The following is an 18,497-nucleotide window of genomic DNA, read 5'->3' on the forward strand; positions in this document are numbered from 1 at the left end:
TTCACAAGTGATGACGTACGGGTAACAGTATTTTAATGGCACCTCTCACCCAATGACCCCAAAGTGCTTTTACTTCACTTAATGGACTCAGCTTCACAGCAGCTTGACAACTCCATTATACATGGGAACTAAGAGACAGATGAAGTAATTTATCTACGCCATGCAGCAGCACAAAATCAGCTCCTACCAGCCCAGTGATTTATGCAATAGACCACACTTGCTTTTGCACAGCATCCTGTCCCAGAGCATGCTGTCACTAGGGAGGTAACACACTTCTCAAACTCTATCACTTGCTCAGACACTATTGCGGACACTATTGCGTAGGCACTTTCCAGCCCCAGCCCTGCAAAATGCTAAGTCAACAGTGGCTTAAGACAGTTCTTACCTCAGAGGCTCAAGACCTACACTGTTGTTTACATTATTAATGTTTCCTGGCAACTTCACCTTTCTTCCCCATTACTCTTGGGCAAGAAAGGTCTAATCCTCTGACTAGTCAACCAGGGAAGCAGATTACTAGCAACCACCCCCCCCCAAAAAAAACCCCCCACAACACAAACCCAAAAAAACCAGACATTGGAAGACTGATCTTCCCAACACTTGGAACCTGGACCACCTTCTGGATTATAGGAATTTCATGTTGCTGCAACGTGGTCATTGCTTGTGTACATACACAATCCTCCACTATATGCCAAGGTTCTTCCATTGAACAGGTGCATTATGGCATAAGTTAAACAACATGAAAAGACAATATGCCAAATTCAAAAAAGTTCTTGCAGCAGACATACATTAAAATTTGATTAAACAACAAATTTGGGTCAAAATGCTCCAAAACAGTAAGGTGTGCCTGCAAAAGGCCCACTGGTATACCAAATGAAGAATCACAACAAAGTTGTCTTGGCAGAAGTTGCATGAAATTTACAGGGTCAAGAATATTAGCCAGCTCTCACTTCAGTCTCAACAAAAGCCGAATAACACTGCTTTGGAGCCAACAGACAGCATCCTGATTCCCTGTGCCACCACTTCAGAGGACAAAGCACTCAAATCCTAACGCTAAGGACCATTGTTCTGTTAAAGCAAAGTTTCACCCTGAGACAGGCCAAGCTGAAATGCTCTTGGCATACATTACACAAACAAGATGCCGCAAGACTCTTACATGGGAGAATTAATTCGTTTTGAATTCACCATTTTCTGGCAACAGAGGATTGCACAGGATGGGGATAAGGGTGAGGAGACAAAAGGGCTCAAGGTCCTAAAGCTTCTCCAGGGAAGTACTTGACTCAGGGACCTGTTTTTTGCTGACCCCACATCAGTGCCCTCATATAATTTTAATGGGTTTTATCTTAATAAATGAAACATGTATTTCCAGAAGAGAATCATGCTGGTGCCAAGTGAAAACAAGCTCCTCAGTATGACTAAATACAGCTTGCATCAGCCGACTCCCCCTACAACTGACATCTTAACTGCAAGTTAACTCTGGACAACTCCTGCATTTCTGCCAAACTAGATGTCATTAATTATGCAGTTCTTTGTTCCCAGAAGACTTCAATTTATAGGTCATATTTTTACTTCCCTTTACTGAGAACAACAAACAAAAATTTACACTTCCCTTTCTCTTACAAGCACAGTCATGCATTTTTCCCTTATTGTTTAATTAAAGCTGTTTCAACCACAGAGAACCTTGTGCCTATGTTTTCAGAGGCAGCCTAATGGCTCTAAAGTAACAGTAAAGACAGAAGGTGGAAGACAGTCTTCAGAGGCGAGATGGTTTTTTAAATTTGAACATAAAAATATCAAGCTATTCGCATGATTTCTCTACAATTTTACAAATCAAATTATAAAAGAAAGATGCGGGGTGGCATCTAAACATATTCATATTCTGGTACATTCCTCCAGTTTCATACTTCCCTACTAACTCCTTCCCTGTGCTTTAATATAGCAAATTTGCTCCCAGTTAAACGGAACTTTTCTAGACTAAATTAAGACTAGAAAAACTCCTTAGGCAGATGCTTTACTGACGATTGGTACTAGTCTTTCCAATCTCCTGGTTTCCAGATAGATTCTCTGTCCTTCAATGCCAATATTCCCCTTGGCCCTCACATTTTCTATTTCAAGATTTTATTATACAAAGTGCCAAAGGGAAACCAGAGACCATCTTCCAGCTCTGTCTGCTGAGCAGATACAAAGAGGGAGCTCTGTTCCATGACCGGCTCCATAAAACAAAATGGGAAAAAGTGAAATTAACCGTTAAAAGGGGAATCCCTACTTAAAAAAAAATAAAATACTATCAAGGAATTAAAAGAAAATTGAGTGTGTAAAAAGTTAGCAGATCTGGGATAAATAGCATTTAAACCTAGCTAATAACAGAATGGATTGGGGAAAAAAAAAAAATGGTTCTCTCTAACAAGCCCAATACCGGAGTATCAATTCTACGAATCTAAGGACCTTCAGTGGTTTGGGTTTCTTAGCGGCCTTGCAAAGCACCTTTAAACCAGCATGACTGAATGGATTTCAGGTGTAGCAAAGACATAGCAATAAAAAATTCCATTCTCAGGACATAATCTACTGCCAATTTCAGGACAGAAGACAAGTTCACTGCTCTCAGTGCCTGATGTTACAAACTTCAGTGTCATCTGATTTTTTTGTACTGCAGAGTATGCATTTCTACCATTGACTTTTCCAAGTATAACTCTTGAAGTCCTATGCATACTGTGCCTTACATAGCTATTTATAGTAATAGACATATAAGATCATACTCGAGGCAGGGTTTCAGGGATTTTTTTTTTTTTTTTAAATTGCACATACTCATTAACACAATATAAACAATTCCTTGATCTTATTTTATTACTAACTTCCTCTCTTTCTCTAGCTCACTCTTGGTTTATCTCTAGCACACACCATAGGCCCCATGAGCAGGGATTGCTTTCAGAGCAGCTACAGATGAGTAGTAGATACTGTGCTTACTATGCTTTGAAGCAGTTTACCTATTTGCCACACTGCTTCTAGTCTGAAGGATTAAGCCTAATAACCCCTACACATCATTCCCACTGCCTGAGACAACAGCTCCAAAGCAATGCCGTGCAATTTAAAGGATCAACGTGGTCACGTATTATCTTGCATGCCACATCCCATCAACCCAATTCCTGCTTCATCAGCTTTCAAAGTGATGAAGCTTACATTCATGCCTCCCTTTCCTGTGCCTTGTTCTGAGGATGTATTCTCTTCTCTCCCCTTCTCTTACCCTGCGAGTTTACGTTCTGCCTTCTGGCATACACCTACACTACTTTTCTCATCCCTCAACCTCATCCCCTACCTATTTTTACAAACCAAATCCTTCTGTAATTTTCATGTATTTCACACATGCTACCCCATCTCTCACTCTCCCTTTGAACACAATCACATCCTGGCTATCCAGCCACAGATGCCACCCCACACATCCTTCCAGCCGAGCACAGAAGCAGCAGCTCTTGGCAACTCTTCTTCTACTTCTGCCTCTCCCTGCCTCGAGAGAAAATAGAAGTAGCACCTAGGAACAGCCTCCCCTCCTTGGAGAAAAAACAAAAAGCCTGAGACACCAGCAAACCCCATTACAGACACCAAGCAGAAGCACTGCCTAAGCCACCACACACTCAACTCTCAGCTACTTTTTCCCTGAAGTGAGACGCTGCCTGACATGTCACAAGCTTTCTTGCTTTCCTTGCAGCCAGTAGATCACACCCTTACTTCCATGCCTCTTCATTCCCTGCCTCAGCCACACAGGCCTATCAATAATCAAGTAGTAGTTGGGGCAAGGGAGGTAAGGTCCTGATGACAGTACAGAATGCAGAGCTCAGTTTCTCCCTAAACCAACAGGCTTTAGAGCCACATTTAGCACATTCCTGTTTCAGCACAACTTAATCAGCACCAAACCCTGCAGGTTTCCCCAAGTCTGCCCCACTCCAGCTTCTTTCCCAGCACCTTCCAGTTGCAGTCATTTAGCTGCTGAGCATTTTGCGTTAAGAAGAAAAAGCAGACACGTGAAGTCTACGCTGTATTTTCAAATAATTACAACTACTGATAGGACAGAGCAGGGCTCTGAAACGCCATTGATAATGAGAGGAGAACAGAACTAGTCTTTTGCTACTGATCATTTGTGTCTGCTGTAGCTGTTCCTGGACTGAAGAACATGTGCAGCTGTGGCTGTGAAGAAACACATTTTTGCCATTGATTCACACAGCTGACATGCAACTCAAGACATAAACCAGCGTCACCCAAGTGCATATGCTTATGATGTTATTAATAGCAGGAAAGCAATGCAATCAGTATGTGTTCTCCAACTACCAGCACAAGCTTATAAGGCAGAAAGTTCTCACCTGCCTGGCCACCCTCCGAGCTTCCCAGTAAGGTTTAGAGTCTTCTACAGCTTTTCCGATCTTCTTTACCAGTTCATCCAGTTTTACTGTTGCTTCAACCAGCACAGAGCGGAACTTCTGGCGTGCATCCTTCAAAAGGTTGCAGAAAGGAAAGAAAAGACAAAGACAGATTAGAGCTTTAAAATTTATTTCTACCTGTTTGTTCCTACCTTCAGGTTGCTCTTTAGATTCACACACGAGCTGACACATTCTAAACAGTTACTGGCGTTTGGACTAAGCCAGAATTCTTCAGTAGAGATAACAACAGGAACCCAGAACCACATCTGAAAGCTAGCATCCTGGACACCAAATCTTTGTCTTTCAGAGACAGCTTTTATAAAAAGCCTGCAATAGCCTGTGCTAGATGTCACCTCTGGCAGGGTTTCTCAGAGAGGAATAGCTTGTAAATTACTCGCTCGGTGAGGAGGCAAACAGCAGTGTAACAAGTTCTGAGAGTGAGTTCAATGGCAAAGACAAATCTCATCTAGACAATGCTAGAATGGGGCTAGCAGGCAGGCCAAATCCCCACAACAGGCTGGCAAATCAGCTGGAATCAGCATCTCCTAAACCTTAGCATGTCAGACCCCTAGTACTGTTCCCCCCAGAGACACCATTTCACAATGCAAACAACGATGGACAGGATCTGCTTTCTGCAGGAAGAACTGGACACTTCCCACATCGTGTATTTTCAAGTCAGCTTCTCTTTCCTTTTATAAACACAGCCTACTTACTTCAATAGCAGCAAAAAGCTTCCATGTCCTTGTGGCAAGAGTTCCTGCCATAAAAGCCCATCTTTTCAGCTATGGTTTGTATCAATGGGTAAGGCTGCCTACTTTCCTTTTGATTGTTATTGTTTACTACTTTTAAGAAGAGTAAATTCCAGCTACTTCCAAACTGGATGAGTTGCCCTCTTTACATGATTAGCTGAAGCAATTAAAATATTTTCTCTGCTCCACTGAAATTTCCACACCTTTAAGCAAAGTGATTCTGATTTCGATCTCAGCAGCCAACGCAGACTCTAAATCAATGGAATTATTGCAGAGAGATGCAAATTCAGGCTGGGACCTGGCCCAGGATTTAAGGAGATGAAGAGGATGGGCCATGTGAGCTCTTGACAAGCCTTGTAATTCTAATTAGAGAACAGGATTTACACAGACTGCTGGAGTGACATGTTGATTATCAGGAAGCAGCTGGCTTGAAGAAGTGCTCTAATTCAGGAGGTTTTTGTCATTATTGTTGAGGATTTCTAGAATGCACAACTGTTTATTCATTGGAAGAATTAAAATACATTGGAACCTACCACTATGCTCTTAGAAGTGGAAAAAAAACCTGCAGTAATACATTAGTTTTTACAGAAAAAGCAGCATACTTCAGCAGAAGCTTCTTTGCTTCCTTTTTATTGTTATCTAAAACCTTAACCAGCATTGGTTATATTTTAGTCCAACGTAAATAGCTTTAGATTCTTAAGGTACTCCACTTTATTCTAAGGAAGTATTCAAATGGGTAACAAGGTTAAAAATGGAGAATTAAATGCACATTAACTTATTATTTTATTAACTCAAATCCAGTCAATAATCTCATTTCTTAGTGAAAGCCTGAAATGTATCATTCAAACAATATGTATCGGGTCAATTATTTTCTCAGTGAGAAGTTTGAATATTTCCAGTTAAAAGTACTGGACAATATATGGTTCACTGCTCAAAACGAGTTTCACAATTAACTGACATAAGACTGCAAGCATGATGACTATATTGCAAGAAAAACGTTAAGTACTGAAGTATATTTTTAAAAAAAATTTTTTCCTACAAGTGCAGGAACAAAATTAAAAACTCATTTCTAAATGAGTGAGCCTGAAGATTTAGTTTTCACTTTCTTTGCGAAAGCTGCATATTAGGATACTAGTTGTGGAAAGCAAATAGTTAAAGAAAATCATAAAGGTATACACATTAAGTAAAGAAAGCCCTATGCAGTGATGCATCAAAGAATTCAGTTCCCATGTTTGTAAGATAAGCACTTGGAACAAAGAAACCATCACTACCAAATCTGTACTTAGAGACCTACCCCAAATTTATTCATGTAATAATTACATACGCTCTTATCCAATAGGAAAAAGATTACTAGTTCCCACCTGGAGTTTAAAAAAAGAAAAAACAAACCAAAAAACACCAAGGACAGAGCAGTCAAACTAACAGCAACTTCTGTACCCATTAGTCTCCCACCAACTCAGATGAAGCACATACAAATTACTAAACTGTAAGTAATCCTGTAACTGGCATCTGAGGCACAGGTCTTGCAAGTGGTTAAGCACACGTTTATCCATGAGCACAGCCTCACTTCACAGACTAGTTACAGTCTAGTTACACAGTAGCTAGTTACACAGACTAGGGAGCTTCAGCTGAAGAATATACTGGTGTGAACTTCCAGTTTATCACTTTCCCCAAAAGATGCCTGCTTCCTATTTTGAGGCCTTATTTGAGTCCAACCATCCTCATTTTCTCCAGTGAAGAACAATAACGAAAACCAAACTACCCCAGAACTTTATACCCATGTCATCCATCATATGGCGTATTTTAAATGACATTTATTCTCAGGCTCCTGACTGTCAGGAACGCAAGCCTACAGGCTCCACCACCTTTGCATGAGAGAATAAGCAGATACTCGTACTCTGCTGGGATCAGTCCCCCTACCAAAGGTTTCCAGCCGTCCCCTTCGGACACAGAAAGAAGATGCTGAGGTCTCTGAGAAGGTGTAACGCCAAACCCATGCCCTCTCCTGCACTACACGCACCGCTTTTACTCTCCACTAGCCCCAACTACGCTACAAAAGCAAACGATCCCACACTGTGTATCTACACCGTGTGTGCTCCTGCAGCAACCCAGTGCATTCACACCACCCAGCCTCCTCAATCTAAACCAATTCAGCTCTCATGGTCTCAGTGACCGCAGCTCCTATATAGGAGCTACGGCAACAACTCCTGTGAGCAGGGGCACAGCTCCCTCCTGCAAACACGCGGCCACACTCAGTGTGTCGGCCCTGCCACGTACTGGCAGAGCATCTGTAAAAGTCATCACCCTTGGGACAGTGCAAAATTCCCCTGGCAGGTGCCCCTAGGGAAGTTTAAATAAGAAATACAGGTGCAGCAGCTATTTCTACTCTTCATGTGAAACTGGGGAGGTCAGAAGCACCAAGGCAATTGCACCAGGAGCAAATGGGCTTGGTGCGCTTGCTACTTACGTGACATGAAAAGTGCATCTGTGGTTCACAGCAAGGATGGGCCTGTGGTCAAGGCAATAACTTGAGAATCAATTTAATTCCCTGCTCCATGTCTGGCTTCCTGTGTTACTGTCACTGAGACACTTCAACCCACATGTGAAGTGGTTCAAAGCTATAAATCCTCTTAATGGTGTTTTCTGGAAGAACACTCACGTCAAAAACTTAGAGGCTCAGGAACGGCACAACAGTGCAGTTCATCCATGGTCCCCAGCACAAGGGAAGCTGTACATCTGTGTTAGGAAGACAACCACACCACCTTCAACTTATCAAATCCTCTGGTGTGATGTGCCACCCTACAAGTGTTACTATTTAACTGCAAAACTCTTGCTTCATTTAGATCTTTCTCTATTATCCATGTGTGCTAGGTAAAGGAAAAAAAAATTCCTGCAACTTGCTGCTGTGAGCAAAACCAAGACAGCGCAGCATATGCCATGCAACTTTTCTAGCACAGTCGTCAATTCCTAGTTTCTGTATTTCAGTTCTTTGAAAGATTATGCTTTCCCAGCAGAAGCACTAGTTACTGATAAAAGCAAGTATGCAGCCTTAGGTACAAACCCTGTGAGTCACACTCACCATTTCTGGGGGGGGTTTTTGGAAAAAAACACATGGGTTTGTTTTTCTCATCACTGCACTGAATACATACACAGAGCAGATAAACTGTAACAGAAGCAATGCAACAGACAAAAGACATCTCAAACACCCAGACAACATTTCAAAAGCATGTTTTCCCCTCTACTCACTCATAATCTTCCGTGACCATTTTTAAGAACACCTTGTTACTGATTTTGCAAACAGAAAGGTGATATCAAAAGCTGACTGGCTAACATTTCCAACATTTTCTCCCTCTTATTTGCTCAAATGAGATGATAATAAACCTTTTTAAAGCGGGACAAAAGCCAATTAAGGCACTTTACCTGCAATGCATATCGCAAGGTGCAAAAAAAAAAAAAAAGCAGCAGTCAAAACTTCTCACTTAAGTTATAGTCTTAATAACTAGACTTTCACTACCTAGGTGTTTGTCATACACATGCTCCAGCAGGCATTAGCACTTAGCGCATCATGTGAACAGCTCCAGTTTACTTTTCAACATCTTGTTCTACAGCTGCAAGAGCTCCACTCTCATCAACTTTCTTCCTGGAAGTCTTTAGTACTTTTCTCCCAAATTATAGATTTCACAAGCACAGTTTTAGGGAACATGCCAGACTTCTACCCCATACACGCTTTTGCTGCAGTAGTTCATTATTAAAAGCAGACTTTTTTTTCCACTAACTTGCTGTTGGGCAGCTATCTGCTACTGCACCAAAAGAGGGACCACACTTAATGACAGGCCATCCATACAGCAGCATTTTGGAGATCTACCCTCAAATGTGGAAAGAAACTAAAATACAGTTTTACACTTAAACTGCACCTGTTGGAGACTAAAGCATGCTTGTTTTCCTTTCTCATGAGTGATGGTGATAAGCTGGTGTTAGATGCCAGCCGACAGGCAAATAACTATTTCTGCCCATCAAATGAAGCGTGTATTTTCAAACAACTTTCTTTTTAAAATGAACTTAACACATCAACCAGGTATGAAGCATCTTAGTACCAAGTACATCTAAATTTCATTTACAAAGGCTGTCCTATGACCTTTCTGACAATTTGGTGTGCAGCACCTCTGAAAACCCATTAAACCAGCCTGGGAGGTGCATGGGAAATGAAATTGCTGACTGAGAGACAGGCTTCATCTATTTCCAAGAGGCAGGTAGTATCCATACCTGCCTTCCTCTGCTACAGAGACATACCAGCTCCAAAAGCTCATTTTCAAGTTAAAATAGCGTCAGTATCAACAACATCCAAGTGTCAAAGTAGGCAGGCTTCCCAATTACATACACACCAGATAGATCCACATGCATGTGCTCAGAAATCTACCTCAGAGCATTGAACATGTTAATGACATTTTTAACATCTATTTGGTGCCTAAGCAGTTCAAGTAAACCAGACTGACTACGAAACCTTAAAAACAAAGTGCAAGGAAGGCGTTAAGTAGCATCTCAATTTTTAAGCATGAGGAAAAGTCTTTTTTTCCACACAGCTCTAATTTACCATCTAAGAACAATAAAAATTGGTATTTGGAAGTTGCTCTAGCCTCCTGCTTGCAGACAGTTACAGACTGAGACTACAAATACACTGGTATTTTTAGTCCTCTTCGAAGAAGGGAAAGGAAAGCAGGCAGGGGAGGGCACTGGGTGCTCCTTCCAAAACAAGATTTCTCTGCCTAACCCTTCCTCCCTTAGGCTAACCCTCCCTTAGGCTAGAAACCCACCTCTGCTTCAAGAACGTGACTCAAGTAAAGCCCTTTGACTCACTCAGGCAACAAAATCTTTCCAGAGCCATAGCAGAGGAAGGAGCCTTTCCTTACTCATCCATGGATGGAAGCAGAAGGCAAAACAACAAGCAATCCACACACAGAGGCCATTTCCTATGGAAACAAGGAGATTATAAAGAAACACAGAAAGATTTGTCCTGCTAGTGCTGGGCAAATCCATCATGCATTTATATCACAGTCCAGAAACCAGCAGGAACACCAGCCAGTGAGCTGCTTCTCCCTTAATCTCTGTACTCTTTTATATGGACACTGGAGAATGCTGCACAGGAGTGCTGATAAGGTGGCAGATGTTTCTACAGATAGATGTTTCCCCAGGCCAAGCAGGCATGCTCAGAATGAGATTCCTGCCACTGACAGGCCATTTTTCTAAATCTTGAAAGTTTGAAGAATTTTTTAAGAGTCTACCTAACTTGAAAGTTTGAGGATTTTTTTTAAAAAGTCTACTTAAAATTCTTGTGTGTGACAGGGTCAAAAGCTTGAGCTTTACCACAAACCCAAGTATTTTAGCAAGGAAGTAAGAAGAGCAACTCTAAATAAAATAGCCCTTCCCCTTCTGAGAGGGGTTCAAATGCTGACAAGGCTCACAAGTCAAAGAGCACCAGAGCTGATACACCCCTTTCCTTTGACTCTATCCAACACCAACCCAGGGTGACCTTTAGGATAAATCCAGGACTAAAAGTAACACAAAGTCTTGCAGATCAGGACCAGAGCATCTACACAAGCATACAAGAAGGATCCTAACCAGGCCCTACTTATAACAAGCATGGCTGAAAGCAGCAGTGTTCAGCTCTAGTTTTCATGGGCAGTCTTAACAAACTTAACAAACGTTGGCTAGCTCGTAGCTCCAGCAACACAAAAACTCTCTAACAAAAACCACATTTGGGATAGCTGGAATTCCAGTGGTAATTTTAATGGTATGTGCTGTATTTCCCCTCCCCGCAATGCTGCCAGAGGGTCCCTGGGTGAATTTGTTACATCTGAATTGTACTTTCAGGAGCCAAAGACGTGTATGAGTTAGCTGGACAGGCGAGTCATGCACATTTGTTAAGTACATTTGCAACTCCTGATGCGAGTTCAGATGGAAATGCATTTCCAATAAACAGGAAAAAAGCTCAAATAGCAAGGCGCCGCTCTAAGTTGCATTTGGCCAAAACATACTTGTATCTCCACTGCAAGATGTTTCCCCCACCTCTTCACAGCCACTTCAAACATAAACAGGGACGTTAGTGAAGCCAAGTGTTAAATCCCTCGGAGGACCCTTATCGTCCTTTTGCTGTGTCAGTAATGCTCAGTGTTGCACTTAGTATGAGCAGCATTATGGATTTTAAATCAAGCCTAATCAAAGATTCATTAACAGGCAATACATTAACGCAACATATAACTACCAGTGCCCTTCAGCAGCTCCGCAACTCCTGAACAGGCTGTGAGCATCATCAGGTCAGGATATTTCTCCAGGGTTTAATAGGATAGGTCAAAAGAGCAAAACATGCGTAATTATATTAAGTAAAAGAATAGATGTAGCTAACTTCAATATATCTGTTCAAGTCATGCCACACATGTAAATCCACCCCTCTCACAGGTGGTTTGGGTGCAGAACTTATTTTAAAAGATAAAAAAAGGCAGGCTGATCAACTTAAAACAGATCACATGGCAGTTTGGGTGCACAACTTTTAAAAAAAAATTAAAGTGGCAGACTGATCAACTTAAAACAGAATTCCCCATTTTATCACCTCTGTGAGCAGCAAACACCAATATTTTCTACATCATTCAAACACAGATATGGCTGCGCCAAGAGAGTGTAGTCTCAAAATCCTAGAAGCCTCTGCTGATTTCAGCCCCATAACATTTCCATCAAGTAAAGCAGCATTTTTACTTCCATTTTGCAGATGTAGACCCGAGGCACAGCAAGAACAAAAGCATGGGGTTTAGAAGCATGTAACACCTCCAGCCTTTTTTTCCAGTTAATGGGAACTGGAGACAGTCAGCAGTCCCATTTACAGCGACTTGTGCAAAGTTACAGGAAGTCCTGAACAGACTCGCAGTACTTAGATGCCACAAGGTTACTCTTCCTGCTTATTGGAGAGCACATCAAGTCACAAAAACATGGGTGTCTTTTTCTGAACTTCCTGCAAATATACCTTCTACTCAAATGCTCCCATTGCTTTTCCAGGTTATTCTGGGAAAAAAATTCAACAGTGGGAATGTATGGACCACAAAGCAACGCTACAGGAAGCTTGCAATCAGCACCTTGTGCTGTAAGTAGCCTAATGATACTGTCTGTGTTCCCATTAAAGTCAACTATGATCAGATATTGGAAAGATGAGAAAAATAATAATAAAAGAATAGGACAAATATAACTCCATTGTCTGGTTAAAAAAACCCCACATCTTTCTTCTAATGAAATATCTTGCAATAGCAGTACCACAAACTAGGAAGGGCTAGCAAGAGGGACCCAAAGCAGCTAATAACAACCAAAATAGCAAATCTTCAAAGTCAAACTCAGCATGGCTCTCCCAGAAGCCCATGTTTTCAGCAGCATTCAAGGATTTTGGAAGTCTTTGAAGTAGAGTGATCCCAGTTCTAAACTCCCCCTTCCAAACTCCGGATTTATCCTATGAGGCTGCTTGGCAAAGCTTTCTTTTCTTGTCCAGAGTATGAATGCAGGGATTTTCTTCTAACCATAAGTGTTGGTTTGTTTGTTGAGTTTTTGGGGGTTTTTTAAATATCTTTCCTCTAGAAAGGTCTTAAATCCATTTAAAATGCATTTATCAACATGTATATAAATTAAGCCTTGCTTACATCATCCAACTGCATTTGTCCTCAAAATTTAAGCAGATCAAAAGTAATTAAAATATTTCCGGAGTAAAAATTATGCAGTTACATGATACCACAAACTGGCTTCAATCCAGTAAGATTTTTGGATGAAAAGCAAAGAGGAAACATTCATGAAAGCATACTGTTGATGCTATTTCAAATTAATTCCATCAAACACTGCTTACAGTAAGTACTACAGACAGATCTGCAGTAAACATCTGATGATGTAGAGGTAGAAAGCATCACATAATCATTCTCTGCACTATCTGACACCTAGTATTTCTTAGACTAAGTAAGGTAAGCAACAACGTTAAGAGCAAGCTAATGTGGAAACACTGCTCTTTTATTTACAATGATACATCCAGGAGCCTTTCGAGCTCAGCATGTATCACACACACAGTAGCTACAAATCTCCAGGCTTTACAAACACTTGAACACATGAATAATTTTAATCAAGCAGTAAAATCTCATCTTAACTTATTGGGACTTACTTCATGAGTATGCATTTGCATTATTATTACTACTCTATCTGCTTCATAATATGTCCTCAGTGCAAGGTTATGACAAGATTAATGAAATCCAGGCAACTATCCATAGCACCATCTTTCAATTTCAGTACCTCAGCATGAAAAAAAGAGACTGAAAAGATATGTATAATGATTTTTTTTTTTTAACATAGATATATAAAGAGTCTTGAAGTCCATTTAATTGGTACTGTTGCAGACTAGCATACTGACTTTTAAAATTCACTTATAAAATTTAAATCAAGCTAGTGACACTGAACAGTTTTCACAGCTGAAATATAGTTTAATTTTGCATAACAAGTAGTCCCCCATTCCACTAAGATTATTTGACAACAAATTCATGATCTACATGCCACAAAGCACAGAAAATGCAAACAAGTAGGGAGAAGAAAATAGCCACATGAGAAGGCTGCTTTGCTTCCAAAGAAGTTCATAACCCTATATTCTGTTTGGTGCATACCGTGGATACTCCAATATTTCAAAATACTGCCAGGAACCATCCCATGCTCCAGGTATCCATCTCATGAAGACACATACAAGAAAAAAAAAAAAAAAAACGAAACACAAAAAAAAACAAAACAAAAAAACAAACACAAAAAAACCCCAACCACAAACGTTAACATTTTGAAGATGCAGAACAGAAATCTATAGATGTACTTTTAGAGTATGTTCATCACTGCAATCTCAGCATGTTTTGATACAGTATTCAAAATACTGTAATGTTATCAAAATTATTTAGGATGAAAAGTAGCATTTTATGCCAGTTTTCCTTTAGCAACATATTCATCTTACACCTCCACTGGCTTTATCTTCGTTTTGCAGTTAACAAAAGAAAATTTAGACACACAAGCAGGACAGTTTGTTTTGATTTGTTATTAGATCAATAATGCTGAGCCTTCCAGAATAACTACCAAGTAGCTGAAGCTCAAATTTGGGGCTTTAGAAACAATTTCCTCAGAACTTTCTATTGGTTTTTCCAAGAAAACCTCTTTTTCCAACTAGAAAGTCTATTCCTTCAACTTTCCTTCATCACTTTCCTTACTAAGTAATGACAAAAAAGGCAAAACTAACAAACTAAAAAAAAATAGCCACCAAGGAGGAGATCCTGGTAGGTAACTGTATGGCAAAGACCTCTTAAGCAAACAAACTTTCACTGTCTATAATCACAAGAACACAAACCCAAAACAGTGACTGGTAAAAACAAAACTTGTCTAAGTTTAGTTTCAAAACCTAAAAATAGGGTTTGGCAGTGGGAGGGTGGGGTTCTCCACATAGGGTTTTTACACTGCCAGCATCTCTCTACCTTCTCCCTTTCTGTTCCAGCTATTAACTCAATTCACACCTTTTAAAAAATCATCACCAGACTCTTGCTGCCAAATTACCATTCAGGATAGCACAATTCAGGAGGGAACCTACTCAAAAATACTGTTCTATTGCTCACAAAATCCAACATGCACAAAAGGAAAATGCAAGAATGAATTCTGTACCTCCAGCTCCGTCTCTCTCCGATTGATATCATCTGTAGATTGATTTAGTTTTTCCAGCTCCCCCTAGAAAGAAAGAAAGAAAAAAGTCAAACGCATATTAAGAAATCAGGGGGGAAAGAGTGTCTGAGAAGGCTCATTCAGCATCCCCACTGAAAGCTCACAAAGGTTGTGGCTTGCAAATTCAGTGAAAATAGGAAACCTTGAGACACTTAGAATAACTTTGCCACTGGTCTTCTATTTCACTACTTACAAGAAAAATAATCAGAGAAGCTCTATAGCTTTATTTTAAGGCAGTACATTTCCTGTTCTGGCTTACTCCTCACTATTAAAAATAAACATAAAGTACATTAAGTTCTGTCTTGTTAATCAATATAGTCAGTATCTGCTAGTTTCCAGTGAGATACACACAAACCCACCCCACCCCACCCCCCCCGAAAGCACTAGCACGAAGTTAGTACTATCACAGGAGACATACAGTGAAAGCACAGCATTGATAAGGAACGTGTCTTGCAGCACGAGAGGCATTTTACTCTGGATTTTGGCGAACCATTTTAGAACACAACCAGTCAACGGGACATACGATTATGTTTACTTAGTCTGCCTTCACGCCAACATTTTGATCTCTTAACAACAAAAACAAAGGTGTCAAATCCCTTGAATAAATATTTACTAGAAGTGGTGTTGGCATGAATGAAGTTACTGTAAAAACAAAGCTCATTCTTAATGACTTTCTTACCACAAAAAGCAACCCTCAGGAGCAGACTCCAATAGCCTTCTTTATTTGAGCAACATGTTACTCCATGTGAGATCCTACGATTTCAACAGGAGCGTTCTCTAACTCAAACGCTATTTAATTTTCAACCGGTGTAACAGAATCCGCCTTGAAATGTTTAGCTGTATAAACCAAACACTGTAAATTGATTGTCACTTGAGCGATTTCCCACTAGATTACAAGAATGACTCTGGTTACAATCAGAAAGGAATTAACTGCAACAGTTTAGTTCTCTTATCCTCAGAGGTCAGATTTCATTTCCAGCTCCTAGGATTTGGAAGATACATATTTGCACGTTTTCTGAAACAGACACTCACACAGAAATTACCTAATTGCCTTTTCCTGTAAGGCTTAAGAACCTTATGGCTCTCACAGAGGCAGGCACAGCAGCCCATTTTCTCAACCAAACAGAAAACTCAACAAAACCCCTGTTTCACCAACACTGTGCAAATCAGGTATGTGGAAACGTTGCAAGCTGAAGAACCTAAGGCCAAAATTAGCTCAATAGGCACTAACGGAGCTCAGCTTCTCAAAATCAGGGCAGTAACAGGCTAGCTTTTGGCCGAGGGCCTCGCTCTGGGTAACCATGTTTCGTGAATTTTGCAATTGCTCTGCTCGGCCCTGGAAAAGAAGTGTTCACGGTGGAGAAAAGAATGACAATTACAGCAAGGAGGGCCCTATGCCAAGGATCCATCCTCTCAGCAATGTACACACATGCTTATATTCTCTCATGACAAGCAGCCCCAGCAACGCTGGAGGCAAAAGCCATAAATCTGCAGAGACCTAAAAATACATTTCATTTCAGGGACCACAGCGTGCCGAAGTTTGCACCAGGCAATTAGTCAAGACATGATTTGGGGGAGGAAAGCTTTGCTCAGAAACCATGCAAGAATAAAAAGCATTTCAGAAGGCGTTCATAGAGAGGAAACACCATCTTCCACTAAGGCTCCTTTTTAAAACAAATTAAAATAATTTAAAAAAAAAAATCTATGTTTTCCCCCATTTAGGAATTTCTGAGCATCAGCCCTGTTTCACGAGCAAGGTCATGCTGTCACGGTCAAAAATAAAAGGGGAGGGGGATTTCAGCAGCAGAAGGACGGTCGGACGCCCCACGGAGCCCGGGGGCCGCGGGGTAACAAAGGCCTGGGGAGCCCCGGGGCCGCTTCCCCCGCACCCGGGGCCGCTCCGCACCGCCGCCCGGCGCGGGCAAACGTACGTATATATGCGCGTGTGTGTATATACGTACGCACATATGCATTAAAAAGCAACAATAAGAAAAGGCAATCGTTGTAACAATTATGATACACACGTTAAAATAAATTTAAAAATTAAGCCGTGTCCCCCCACCCCCCGGAGAGGCAGGCGAGGCGGCCCTCACCTGGATGCGGGGGTCCACCTCCTCCTCCTCGGGGCGCGGGCCCTCCTCGGCGGCGCGGCCGCGCCTGCCCCCCGGCTCCATGGCGGCGGCGGCGGCTGCCGGCGCCTCCCGCTCCGCCGCTGCCGGCTCCGGCTCCGCGGCCGCCCCGGCCCGGCCCCCGCCCGGCCCCGCCTCCGGGGGGAAGCCCTCCCTCCCCACAGCGCCCCTCGTCTCTTTGTGCATTGGCACCGCAAGGAGGAAATAAATGAGCGCAAAATTGCGGGGTTTCCTTTTTTTTTTTTTGTAACCCTCCTTCCCTCTTCCCTCCCGACGCCCCTTTTTTGTGGGCTAAGGCTTGTGTTTCGCCGTGCTCGGTGCTCGCCCCGCCATCCTCCCCGCCGGGCAGACCAAGCGCACGCAACTGCAGTGCGTGAAACCAAAACGAGTAGTTCCAGGTGCAGGGAAATGCTAACGATGCCTTGCGTGGCTTTTGTCTTTTTTTCCCTTCTTTTCTTCTTTCCTCTTTTTCAGGCTCTGCTGGGGACTGACGTGTCCATGGAGAAGAAAAGGGAAGAGAAACGGAGGAGATAAAAATATTAAAGGCACTTTCAAAAAACCTTGAAAATTCAAATGAAACCCAGATTTCTATTGTGTGGCAGCTAGGCAAGCAACTATTGTACCTACTGGATGCAGCATAAAAAAGACATACTAAAGACATGTCCTTTTGTTGTCAGTAAAAAGGAACTTCTTGCAAGAAGCCCTGATGCTGGGGCCATGCATGGCCCCTGGCTTGCAGAGCACTTCAGATTAGGGGCTCCTTAATCATGGGGGCAGTGCCCAGACTGGCACCCAAACACTAATGGGAAGGGAGTGGGCAACTCTTCTGACTAGCAGTGTACCAGCAGGGATGGGCTCCAGCGCCTCTTCATCTCGCTGGCCTTGGGCACGGCTCAGACCCCTTCTGTGGGCTGCAGCGAAGAAATAAAATTTTAAAGAGTTACTTTCTCTTCCCTTCTCACAGCAATCCTAGAGAGAGACTAACAGCGCATTCCCTTGTCATTGAAAAGGAAAAACATGATGCTTTGTCTTTTCCCTCCTCAAGACACAGAGAAGACAGTCCCACCAAAGCACATGGGCCAGGCTACCCGCACAGGAAAAACGAGGCAAGAAGTGGCAACTGGCTGAGCCAAGGCCCTTCCTCAGATCACACCAACCATACTGAACTGCTTACTCCCTCTGGGTGGATAACAAGTCCTTTCAAACAGATGAGGAATAGGTCTCCGCCTTAAAAGTATCACTTTTGATTTAACCCCATTTTTGTTAGAAAACTCCTCAAAAGATTTTTAAAAAAAATAAAAGTTTAGATGTGGTGAAGAAGCTTCCTTTGTGAGACTGAAGATGAAAAAAAAATCTCAGCAAAGCACAAGAAGGTAAAATTTCATGTTCCTAAGGTAAAAAAGGAGGCAAAAGAAAAGCAGTCAAGCTCTTCCAAACACTGTAAAGCAACTGAAAAA

The 18,497-nt window shown here is 41.8% G+C and overlaps 1 protein-coding gene across 1 annotated transcript in view; it reads right to left on the bottom strand.

Annotated features, from left to right (window-relative positions):
* The window catches only part of SH3BP5 (SH3 domain binding protein 5), a 54,144-nt gene extending 36,980 nt beyond the window's left edge, over positions 1–17,164 (bottom strand). The window contains exons 1-3 of the mRNA XM_072853868.1: positions 17,005–17,164; positions 14,855–14,917; positions 4,350–4,478 (exon numbers count right to left, since the gene is read on the bottom strand). Coding sequence (XP_072709969.1) covers positions 4,350–4,478; positions 14,855–14,917; positions 17,005–17,085 — 273 coding nt within the window. The 5' untranslated portion in view covers positions 17,086–17,164. The remainder of the gene's footprint in view (positions 1–4,349; positions 4,479–14,854; positions 14,918–17,004) is intronic.
* Between the last annotated feature and the right edge of the window lie 1,333 nt (positions 17,165–18,497).

This window comes from Ciconia boyciana, chromosome 2, assembly GCF_034638445.1.
Source record: "Ciconia boyciana chromosome 2, ASM3463844v1, whole genome shotgun sequence".
In the NCBI taxonomy this organism is placed as follows: Eukaryota; Metazoa; Chordata; class Aves; order Ciconiiformes; family Ciconiidae; genus Ciconia; species Ciconia boyciana.